The 12,004-nt window shown below is 53.0% G+C and overlaps 1 protein-coding gene across 3 annotated transcripts; it reads right to left on the bottom strand.

Annotated features, from left to right (window-relative positions):
- Nucleotides 1–4,343: 4,343 nt before the first annotated feature.
- Nucleotides 4,344–11,995, bottom strand: LOC100969787 (lipocalin-1-like). Of its 3 annotated transcripts, none has more exons than XM_055117510.2 (5): nucleotides 8,402–11,995; nucleotides 7,957–8,087; nucleotides 6,757–6,827; nucleotides 6,082–6,192; nucleotides 4,344–5,234 (listed from the first exon to the last, which is right to left on the bottom strand). In XM_055117510.2, the coding sequence occupies exons 1-5, from the start codon at nucleotides 8,402–8,404 to the stop codon at nucleotides 4,957–4,959; spliced, it is 594 nt and encodes a 197-aa protein (XP_054973485.1). In that variant the 5' UTR covers nucleotides 8,405–11,995; the 3' UTR covers nucleotides 4,344–4,956. The 3 variants fall into 3 exon arrangements, with proteins under 3 accessions (XP_054973485.1, XP_054973486.1, XP_054973487.1); XM_055117511.2 differs by lacking the exon at nucleotides 8,402–11,995 and adding an exon at nucleotides 7,165–7,257 and having other exon boundaries at nucleotides 4,345–5,234; nucleotides 7,957–8,093; XM_055117512.2 differs by lacking the exon at nucleotides 8,402–11,995 and adding an exon at nucleotides 7,165–7,225 and having other exon boundaries at nucleotides 4,345–5,234; nucleotides 7,957–8,088.
- Nucleotides 11,996–12,004: the final 9 nt, after the last annotated feature.

Raw genomic sequence — 12,004 nt, 5'->3', positions numbered from 1 at the left:
CTGTCATAAAAAGAAAATACCGACACATGCTACCACATGAGCAAACGTTGAAACATTATGCTAAGGGAAAGAAACCAGGCATAAGAAACACATATATATGATTCCATTTCTATGAAGTGTCCAGAACAGGCAAGTTCATGCAGACGGGAAGTCGATGAGAGGTTCTGGGGCGTGGAGGGAAGAATGGGGGTGAGAGCGGACGGGCATGGGGACCTTTGTAAGATGATGAAGATCTCCTGGAATTAGATAGTGGTGATGGTTTCACAGCCTTGTGAATTTACTGAAACCCACTGAATTGGGCACTTTTAAAGAGTGAGTATGATGGCATGTGAAATATATATCAAATAAAAATTTTAAAAACCACCTCCCCAGAGAAGCCTCTCCAGGCTACACAATGGAAGATGCAGCCCCTCCTCTCCCTGTCACTTCCCTGAGCTGCGCTCCATTAGGACACATCACTCCCCGGAGACACCCTGTTCATTTACTTGCAGTCCTATTGATTGCCAGTTCCCCCCATGGGCAGACTGAATAATGGTCCCCTGAAGATGTCCACACCCTCATCCCTGGCCCTGTGGATGCGTGTATGTGGTAGACTGAATAATGGTCCCCTGAAGATGTCCACATCCTCATCCCTGGCCCTGTGGATGTGTGTATGGTAAAAGGGACTTCACAGATATAATTCAGTGAAGGATCTGAGATGAACAATTACCCTAGATTATCTGGGTGGGCCCACTGTTATCACAGGGGCCCTTATAGGAGAGAGGCTGGAGAGCGAGGGAGGGAGAGAGAGGAGGGTGGGGAGAGAGAATATTTATGAACAGAAGTAGAAGAGGCTGTGCTGCTGGCTTTGAAGGTGGAGGAGGGGCCACAAGCCAAGGCATGTGGAGGCCTCTGGAAGCTGGAAATGGCAGGGACAGACTCCTCCCCAAGAGCCTCCAGAAGGAACCAGCCCTGCCAACCTTCGTTTTAGCCCCGTGAAACATACTGAAAAGAAGAGCTGGAATGAAGCATCTGAAGCTGTCTCAGCAAAACCTGCATGCTCGGTTGTGGTTGTGGGTTTTTTGACCAACAAATGAAAGCGTTCTAAGACCCTACGCACCATTGACTGAAGGGGAGCATGAATATCTATTCCCAGTCCCAGCCTCACAACCAGAGGATGCGTTTCCTCACAGTTTTCTCCTGCAGCTCAAGGAGGGAAAGCATTTGGAATTATTTGACTTCTCCCCCTCACTCAGTGGAACTTTGGAGTCGTTCTTCCCACCCTTGTCAACCACAGGGCTTTCTCATGTCTACAGGCACGTGTGCAGATTGCTTGGGTGTGCACAGATGCAGGGAGGGCATCTCGTCGATGGAAAATGGGATACTCATGGGCATGGCATGAAGTGACACCACAATTCCCTAAATTGTTTGCTGTGGTTGCTCATTGGGACGTGGCACCCACTGGAACCAAGGCTTTGGGAAGCCAACTGGCTGCTGTGCTTGGCCACAAACGTGGTAATGACTGCAGGGAGAATGGAGCGGGGGCTGCCTGACTGATCTGGGGCTTTCAGAAAGGAAATGCCAAGGTCTGAGCTTGAGTAACAGGCAAGACACTGGCGATGTTCCATCCTGACCTTAGAATAATATTTCATTCTTGCAGCCACAGAGCAGAAATGGCTGAAAATCAGACTCCACATTTAATAGTGTGGATTTCACGGTGAGTTGGATTCAAAAGTCGCCAAGTGTTTTATGTGAAAGTTGGGTCACTGCTTAAGGAGTGGGACCATGACACACAGAACTGGGACATTTATGTGATCTCAGATGGAAGTGAGAATCTTGATCCCCTCCCCAATCTCCCTGAACCTGCCGGGGCAGAATCACCCCCTCCTTCCCTCCCCAATCCCCCTGAACCTGCCTGGGCAGAGTCATCCCCTCCTCCCCTCCCCAATCCCCCTGAACCTGCCTGGGCAGAGTCATCCCCTCCTCCTTTGCGTGAGGAGATGAGACTTCCCTTTCTCAGACATCTTACCCCGAGGCAGTTGTGTAGGGGTGGATTCTAGGGGCTTTACACCAGGAGAACCGCGCTCCGACGTGGACCCAAGCTGAGTGTGTCAGTGCGTATGTGCTGAGTGTGTCAGTGCGTATGTACTGAGCACAGCAGACCTCTTGGCATGGATCAGCTCCACCCAAGCCCCTGCACCAGGAGACAGGAGATCGCCAAGCTCTCATGGCATCCAACAGCAGGAGGCGCATCCCTGGGGTGGCCCCAGCCCCCTAAATGCTTGCCTGAGAGCTCGGCACTGCAGGTGAATTTGCTGTGTGTCCTGGCCAGCACCCAGCTGCCCCTTCTTAGAGCTTTTGCTAAAAAGGGCTTACACCTGTGACTCCTTCCTCTGCCCCTTTGAGAAGTCTGAGTTTCTCCTACAATGCAGAAGTGTCTTTCTCAGGCTGGGTGCAGTGGCTCACATCCGTAATCCCAGCACTTTGGGAGGCATAGGTGCGTGGATCAATTGAGGTCAGGAGTTCAAGATCAGCCTGGCCAACATGGTGAAACCCTGTCTTTACTAAAAGTACAAAAATTAGCCGGGCGTGGAGGCACGTGCCTGTAATCCCAGCTACTCGGGAGGCTGAGGCAGGAGAATTGCTTGAACCCGGGAAGCAGAAGAGGTTGCAGTGAGCCGAGATCGTGCCACTGCGCTCCAGCCTGTGTGACAGAGCAAGACTCCAAAAAAAAAAAAAAAAGTGTCATTCTCAAGGACCTGAGAGCCATTCCTTAGAAATGTGACCTTCGGGAAGAATGGGCCTCCTTCTTCCAGACTCTGTTGGGGGATAGAGTCCTCCTTCCATAACTGCCACACAGCTGGTCCCACTGCACTGACCCTGGCCAGCACTCTGTAACTCTTCACTGGAGCCCCCACTCCCTCCCGCACCCCCAACCACTCTCCCTTCACAACACCCCTTCTCCCCTGCACAAAGTGGCATGGAACCAGTCTGTCCCTGGCTCTGAGAAGTTGCTGAATAAAACCTGTCCTCACCGCTTTAGCTAGCATTCAGCTTGGCTCACTGGTGACGACGTATCCAAAATGCCGTTATTTCACACATTGTCTTGAGCGGGAGAGCAGCTCTCAGATGGCTTCCAGGACTGGCTGAGCTGGTGTTGAGGCCTCATTCACAGGGGCTGGGACGCCAGGATGGCCCCACATAACATGGAGAAAGGACTCTGTGCTGCAGGTGTTTGAAGGGTTCCCAGGGTTTGCTTTAGGCTGGTGGGGGAAGACACAGCCATAGGAATGACTGTGGGACGGAGGCTTATTACACTTAGGCCCCTAGAAACAGGAGGGGCGGGGCCTCACGGAAGCACCAGGGCCTGTCTGGAGGCACCCGGCGGAGCCTGCATTGCGGTTCCCACGTTTCCCACGGGAAGGAACGGAGGAAGCAGGGTAAACAGGCTCAGGGCGGGCTGGTTTCAATAATGTCCCAGGCCCTGGGGTGTGAGGGCTGGCTGTCCCTAGCTGTCTGGTCCCTGCCCTGGGGAGGATGTGGGCTCTGGACTGGTTGGTTTGCATATGGAAGGCACACTTACAGATGGTACCTGCCCTGGGGAGGGTGTAGGCTCTGGACTGGTTGGTTTGCATATGGAAGGCACACTTACAGACAAGTCATCTGCTATTTCTAGAAATTAGCCAACTCCAGGAGAAGCACTTTCTCCAGGGTTAGCAAGGCCCCAGATGTCAAAGTGTCCAAATTCAGAAAGTAAAGGCCGTGGTTCACACAGAGAGGGTGTCGGAGACAGGTCGCGCAGTCATTTGAAGAGCAAATTACTGTAAAGAATCCCCAACTGGTAACAGGAGAGGGGCTACCAACGGGTAAAGAGGACTCTCAAACCACAGAAATAACAGAAATGGGAGCCAGCTCTACCCCAGGGCCGAGTCTGCGCACCGGGGTAGGAACAACCTGGAAGGCGCTCAGGCCTCTGTGGAGAGGGTCTTGCTCTCTCCCAGGCTGGAGTGCAGTGACATGATCATAGCTCATTGCAGCCTCGACCTCCTGGGCTCAAGCAATCCTCCCACTTCAGCCTCCCAAGTATCTGGGATTACAGGTGTGCACCAGCAAGCTTGGCTAATTTTTGGGGTTTTTTTTGGTAGAGCTGGGGTCTCGCTATGTTGCCCAGGCTGGTCTCCAACTCCTAGCTTCAAGTGATTCTCTCACCTCAGCCTCCCAAAGTGCTGGCAACACAGGCGTGAGCCACCATGCCTGGCCAGAATTGAGTTTTTTTATATATATATACACATATATATATACACACACACACATACACACATACATATATACACACACACATATATATGTATATCTATACACATACACATATATATACATATATGTATACACATATATATATTTTTATTATACTTTAAGTTATAGGGTACATCTGCACAACATGCAGGTTTGTTACATATGTATACATGTGTAATGCTGGTGTGCTGTACCCATTAACTCGTCATTTACATGAGGTATTTATCCTAATGCTATCCCTCCCCCTACCCCCGACTCCATGACAGGCCCCAGTGTGTGATGTTCCCCTTCCTGTGTCCAAGTGTTCTCATTGTTCAATTCCCACCTATGAGTGAGAACATGCGGTGTTTGGTTTTCTGTCCTTGCGATAGTTTGCTGAGAATGATGGTTTCCAGCTTCATCCATGTCCCTATGAAGGACATGAACTCATCATTTTTTATGGCTGCAGAGTATTCCATGGTGTATCTGTGCCACATTTTCTTAATCCAGTCTATCATTGTTGGACATTTGGGTTGGTTCCAAGTCTTTGCTATTGTGAGTAGTGCCGCAATAAACATACCCCAGGGCTTCTTGAAGCGCCACTGAGCAGGGCTGGATTTTCTCAAATGTCCTCTAAAGTTGTTTGCTCACCCTAATCGCTCCCTGGAGAGCAGGTTTCTGCAGGAAAAGGAAGCACAGGCATTAGGAGACCCCAGGAATGCAGTCAGGACCGGGGCCCCTCATCAGCCACCAGCTCCACCACCCCAGGAAGGACAAAGCCAGAATTAGACGCAGCACAGTTATGCGCCCGTGCAACGTGGCTCTGCTGATGTCCCCATGCGGGGACATGGGGGGCTCTGCAGGGCCATGCCTCCTCCCGCTCTGCCTGGGGATGAGGATGCTCTCCGTGCTGACTCCGCAGGCTCCCGCGGCTTTCTCAAAGTCCTCCAAGGCTTCCAGGTTGTTCTCGGGGTCTCTGCCTGTGGGTGCCAGGACAAGATGTGGGTGCTCAAGGCAGCACTGGGCAGACGGCACCCCGTCCCAGCCTGGAGGCCTGAGCTAGCCTGGGGAGAGGGACCTCGCCCACCGTGGGGGGACTTGAACCCAGAGGCCCTCAGGCTGGCAAAGTGGGACCGGGGTGCCGTGCACGGCTGAGAAGGCTCCCGCAGCAGCGGAACCGGGAGAATGGGAAGGGCTCTCCGTCCATCCCCAAGCATCTCCCGCAGTGAGAATGGACTGCGGGACAGGCCCGCCCTGGAGGAAGCGCCTCTCCCCTCGGGGGCACCAGGGCACCGCCTGTCCCATTCCTCTGTCATTCGCACACCCCTGGCTCCAGGGAGAACTCAGGAGCCTTCACCGGCCTCGTCCTCCGACAGGGACGGCACTGATGCGCCACCGTCTGTGGGAGCCACTGCATCTGGAATTCAACCCCGGGAGCTGGAACGTTCTTTCCACGCAGACTCCTGCTCACATCCCCGTTCCTCTCCCCTGCTGGACACCCCACAGGAACGCGCTCAAGGATGACACTGCAGGGAGCTGCCCCGGGGGAGAGCCTGGGCCACTCTGGGACACGTGTGACCTTTGAGCCCCTGTGCCGACAGCTGTGGCTCCTTCCTGCCTCTGCTGCAGAGACCGAGGCCGGGGCATCCCAAATCCTGAACTCCAGGGTGGGAATTGGGGCCTTTATCAGGAAAACTCATCCTAAGGAAACTGCAGTGGGTTCCTGGGTCCCAGTGGCTTCTCCCATGGGGAAGAGGGTGCAGGAGGCCGAGGGAGGAGGGAGGGCGGGTGGAGGCATGGGTTGCAGGGTGGGGGTGCGGGACCCACCCACGAGCTTCGCCCCTCGGACCGGCTTCCCGTGCAGCTCGCCCTCACAGTAAAAGATGTAGTGGTCCCTCACGTGCGACCTGATGATGTATGCCACGTGCTTGCCCCCGTCTGCAGAAAGACAGCAGCACATTCCTGAATTAGCCGCCAGGGACTTCAGAGAGGATCCCGGGACAGCGTGCGTTGCCAGGCCCAGCAAGCCCCGCAGCTCCTGCACCCTCCCAGACTCCCAGAGCTCCCTGACCCAGGTTCCCCACCAGGCCTGAGCCCCAGGCCATGGGACCCCCACTTCCCAGGAACCTGATGCACCCGAGAGGCGGCCACATCCCAAACCAGTGAGTCAGGGGGGGTTCCTCCGGGTGTGAGGTCTGTAGAGGTGGGAGTTGGGGTGCAGCCCCCCGCAGCCAAATACGACTCTGCTCCTGGCCCTGCCAGAGCCGCAGCCAGGGCTACAGGGAAAGCCCAGAGGGTCCTCCCCGGGACAAACCCGTCACACCTGGTGTTTGGGGTCAGGTGTTCACATTTCTAAAGCAAATTGACCAGTGGGAGAGGAAAGTGGGCTTTTAGTGGAGTCAGGGGCAGCAGGCCAAAAGTCCACCCCAAAAAGGCACTGGCTGCCCCCCGACATCCAGCGTGTGTTTGAGTTCAGGCTCTGGCTTAGGCTCCGGGACTCACCGGCCGTGTATTTTCCTGGCTCGTCAGTTTTCTCCAGGACGACCTTCACCTCCTGCCACCAGCCACTTATCCTGGAAAACAGAACCCCCTGGCAAAGCGGCCCTCACCTGTGCCTCCCCCGGCCCTGGAGCAGCCACGCTGCAATGTCCTGCAAAGGTGGCCCCGAGTCTGCCACAGGCCCGTGGAGGAGGGTGCTTCTCTGCATCTCAGACCCAGGCACCAGCGACCCCTCCGGGTCCCATGCGGCAGTTCCCGGGGTCTCCTGAGGTGGCCAGGAGCTCTGCACCGCTCTTCCTGGTGGCTGCCTTCCCAACCCCCGCCCCCCACCACCCCCAACACATTTCCTGCCAGACGCACCCGGGCTGCCTGGTTTGCAGGCAGTGTCTGTGGCATAGGCCTGAGCCTCACCCCGCCAGCTGCATTCTTCCTTTTAGAGACATTCAGGGACAAGCCTCATATCCATCATCATCTGGCCCAGAGAGGGAAAGGTTCAGTGAGGGGCTTTTGGGGAAAAAAAAAATCAGGGTCATTGCCAGGGTCAGTGACTTCCTAAGGGTCAGCCCCCAGGACCGGAGCACAGGCACTGCATGCCACTCAGGAGGGAGCCACGGGGGTGAAACCACACAGGTGGGAAGTTGTGCAGGTGGGAGCCACGCGGGTGAAATCACACAGGTGGGAAGTCACAGATGTGAGCCACGCGGGTGGAAGCAGCACAGGTGAGAGCCGCACAGGTGAGCGCTACACAGGGACTTCAAGGGGGTCTTCTCCATGGTGTCCTATGCCCCCTCTTGGTCATTCTGCAAGCCCCATCCCTGCGCTTCTCCAAAGCAGAAATTTACTGCCAAGACTACAAGTCTAGAGTCTGCAAGCCCTGCCTGCTGGCTCTGACTCTGATCGAGGGTAAACACCTTTTCCCAAAGGGGCCTGCACGGCACCAGATATTCCCTAGTCGGAGGAGGTGGTGGGTGGTACCCAAGCACTGCCCCTGATAGCCCACAGGGGCCTTTACTCCCTCAGGCCCCCTCTAGCTGAGGCACCTCACTGGCACAGTTTGCCCTCAAGCATTGCCTGAGCAGGCAGGGCTGAGAGAGGCCTCCCAGCAGGTCTGCCCACCTCCCCAGCACCAGAGCTCTCCTGGGTGGGGAAAGGGAAGGCCCTAGACCAGGTTGCAGGCTGCCCGGCTGGCTGGCAGACACTCACAGCATGGTGGCCTTAGCTTCCAGGTTGCCCGCTTCCAGGGTTGTGAGGGTCATGGGTGTCACCGATACCAGATTCATCTCAGGGAGCTCCCTGTCCACCGTCATGGCCTTCAGATACCACGTCCCTGACACCTGGAGAAAGTTCCTCTCTATCAGGCTCAGGCCGACCGCTCCAGAGCCTCCCCCTTCCCTAGCCTGCAGCCCCCAGACTCTACTGCACCCCAAGGGCTGGAGATGGGGAACATTCCCCAATCTAATCCACCCAGAAAACACCCAGCACCCTTGCCAGGTCCACCCGAAGGTGGCTCCAGCCCCCGCAAGTTGGCCAGGACCACAGGAGCCCTCACCCCCAGGAGAGAAGTGAAGTCAGCCAGACCCCCACCCTCCCAGCCCTGTCCCTCTGCGTCCCTGTCCCCCCAGCCCAGACTCGTGCTTTCCCATCTCACCATCCTTCAGGGCAGGGCTTTAATGCCCAATCTGAAAATGAGGGTCTCCTTGGATGGGGGAGGGATGTGGTCTCCATCCAGCAGTCTCAGCCTCGCCCCGTGGCCCCTCCAGCCCACCCTCCCCATCCAAGCCTCACATCCTGAATCTCCTTGTCTGAGGCCAGGAGTGGTGGGCCTGCAGGGCAGCAATGAGGCTGAGGCTGACGGCCAGGAGCAGGGGCTTCATCTCTGGGGTCTGAGTTCACGGCCACCTGACAGTTCGCTTGCTGGGGCTGGGAGAGGCTGTGCCACTCCCACAGCCGCCCTTTATACCGCTGGGCTCAGGATCCCCCGGGGACCTGGCACAGGTGACTGACCAATCCCTTCCTGGATGTAAACCACGGCCAGTTCTGCAATGGAGCAGGTAACGTGCCATTGTTGCTGGAGGCTGGTGAATAACAGCTTGTTAATTCCAGAGGATCATCCGGACAGGACCAGGTCCAGAGGAGCGGGTTTGCAGATTTCACCTGGGAGGAAACTGAAGGGAGTGAAGGGTGTGCAGGCCTCCTGGGGACGTGTGCGGCAGTAACAGGCGCCCCCCAGCCATCCCACATGCGCTGATGTGCACACCGTCAAGGGGGTTTGGGGTTGGAGTCTGAGGGCCGTGGGCTTGGGGCTCAGCTGAGCTTCCTGCATCTCTGGGCAGGTTACTTGGCCTCAGATTCATCATGGAAAAAAAGGGACCCTCCTGTGTGAACACGATACCGTGTGCATTTAAGGATGGTGTCCACTGTCCTGAGCAAGGTGTGCAGTAAGGACCCTCTCTGCTCCACACACACAGCAGCAATAGGTCAGACAGACAGAAGACCAAGACAGGTGTGTGTGTGTGTGTATGTGTATGCAGGTGTGTACATATATACATGCACACACATGCACAAACACACACACACTCACATAAAACCAGGAATGGAGGAGAAGCACAGGCTGGTGATGGGGCAGAGGCAAGGGCCTGTCAGCTCCAAGTCCCAAGGCAGGCAGAGAGGGCCTAGATCCAGCTCCTGGGAGTGATGGGAGGGGCTTCCCTGACTCCAGAAAGGAGGCTGAGAAACCCTCCTTGACACATCCCAGAGCTGTAACTTCGTATAACTTAGTGGAGCACTGTGGGCATAGGAAGGCAAGAGGACATCGACACAGCCTCAAGGGCAGAAGCTGAGACAAGCCGTCCTCAGAAAGGGTGACTTTATCTGTGACATCCTCCACATCACTGCAGAGCAGAAGCCTGGGACCCGGGGCAGAGGCTACGAAACACTGCTAGACAGAGGACAGTGACAACAAGATGGCGGAGAAAGGCAGAAATGCAGAGACACAATATCCTTGCCTTGAAATAAGCTAGAAAGGCCAGGTTCCAAATTACCCAAGGAAATACCACACCAAGAAAGGCAGGCTAAAAATGAGCAATTGGTACAGGAACTTACACCAGCTAAGGAAAGTCTGACACACACTTTAAAACTGCAGGAGTATGATCAAGATGCCTAGCATTTTAAAAATATATAAAGTATAAAATTAGAACTGACCAGAATATAAGAAACAAGGAGAGATGAAATAGAAATAATTACAAATCTTGAAGATGAATAACAAAGTGAATAAAAAAACTCAATAGACAGGTTAAATTCCAGACTTGACATAGTAGAAAAGAGACTTAGTGTCATGGAAGATAGTACTAACAAAATCAATGAAGACAGAAAAATTAGAAAGAGAAATTGAGGTATTACAGATAGATTCAGTCTCCATCCTGGAACTAGTAATAAAATGAGTGGAGGAAACCAACCAGAGTGCAGCAGCTCTGAAAAAACACACACAGATATACACACACACATGCACACACACATGCACATGTGCACACATACAAATGCACACACTCCCATACACATGCACACATACATGCACACACGCAGACATACACACGTGCACACACACCATGCATGCATACATACATGCACATACATGCACACATACGTACACACATGCACATTCACACACATACACACATGCACAAAGTTAACACACATGGAGAATAGATCAGGAGGCTCCAATATGAACAGAATAGGAGTTCCGAAAGAAAAACATTTCCTAAAATGGCAACAAAGCAACGGAATAGCTCAGAATTCTTCAGAATTGAAAAGACATGAGATCCCAGATCTAAATTACCAAGGAATGATAAAAATTGAGAAATCCACTCCTAGAATATTACAGTGAAGTGCAGATCATCCAGGAAAGGAGAAAAAAAGTCAAAACGACCAGAAAGAAGAGCCACACTACATACCATAAAAGCAGATGTGGACTGACGGCAGACTTCTCAATAGCAACGCTGCCTTCCGGAAGACAGTGGAGTGACGTCTTTAACAGACCCAGGGGAAATCACATTCACCTTTGAATGTTATTCTCAGCGCAACTTTCATAAAATATTGAAGGCAAAATAAAGACATCTCGGACATTAAAAAACAACTGAGGCCCAGCGTGGTGGCTCACGCCTGTAATACCAGCACTTTGGGAAGCCAAGGCGAGGTCAGAAGTTCGAGACCAGCCTGACCAACATGGTGAAACCCCATCTTGACTAAGAATACAAAAATTAGCCAGGCATGGTGGCATGCACCTGTAATCCCAGCTACTCAGGAGGCAAAGGCAGCAGAATTGCTTGAACCTGGGAGGCAGAGGTTGCAAAGAGCTGAGATCATGCCACTGCACTCCAGCCTGGGCAATAGAGCAAGACTCCATCTCGAAAAAATAAAAATTAAAATTAAACAACAACAACAACTGAGAGTGTCTACCACTCACTGGTCTCCATCAAAGGGAGTTTGAAAGGGAGAATTTTAGCAAGTCTATAGGAGACCGAGGTCAGAGGGATAAATGATGTCAGCAAGGCAAACTACCTGCTGGCTGTACAAACACGAATGGTGCAGACTTTGATGGTGGGGGAAAGGTTCTGTTTTAGTGCATATTTAAAGAGTGCTAAATGCACACAAAACACACTTGTGCCCACATGCATGGGTTCATATGAACAAGAATGCACACAAAACACACTTGTGCCCACACGCATGGGTTCATATGAACAAGAATGCACACAAAGCACACTTGTGCCCACACGCATGGGTTCATATGAACAAGAATGCACACAAAACACACTTGTGCCCACATGCATGGGTTCATATGAACAAGAATGCACACAAAACACACTTGTGCCCACATGCATGGGTTCATATGAACAAGAATGCACACAAAACACACTTGTGCCCACACGCATGGGTTCATACGAACAAGAATGCACACAAAACACACTTGTGCCCACATGCATGGGTTCATATGAACAAAAAGATGCACATTAAGCACGGGAGAATAGTGATGCATGGAGAGGGAAGTGGAAAGGAGTGGGCAGGGATAATAAATTTTCAAAATACATAAACAAGCCTGTTAGACAAAAGCATGATTTACTTTTCATCAGTATAGATGAAAAGGGCGCCAACATGAAAACAATTAAAAGCACAATCACAAGAAGATGAATGTTCATGAATTTGAAGGCATACTGCATCAAAATGCAGGAAGCCAAAACAGACTGAAGAACAAAGG

This window comes from Pan paniscus, chromosome 11 (genome assembly GCF_029289425.2).
Source record: "Pan paniscus chromosome 11, NHGRI_mPanPan1-v2.0_pri, whole genome shotgun sequence".
Lineage (NCBI taxonomy): Eukaryota > Metazoa > Chordata > Mammalia > Primates > Hominidae > Pan > Pan paniscus.
Note: the sequence above shows the minus strand (reverse complement) of the source record. Positions and strands in the feature narration are given on the sequence as shown.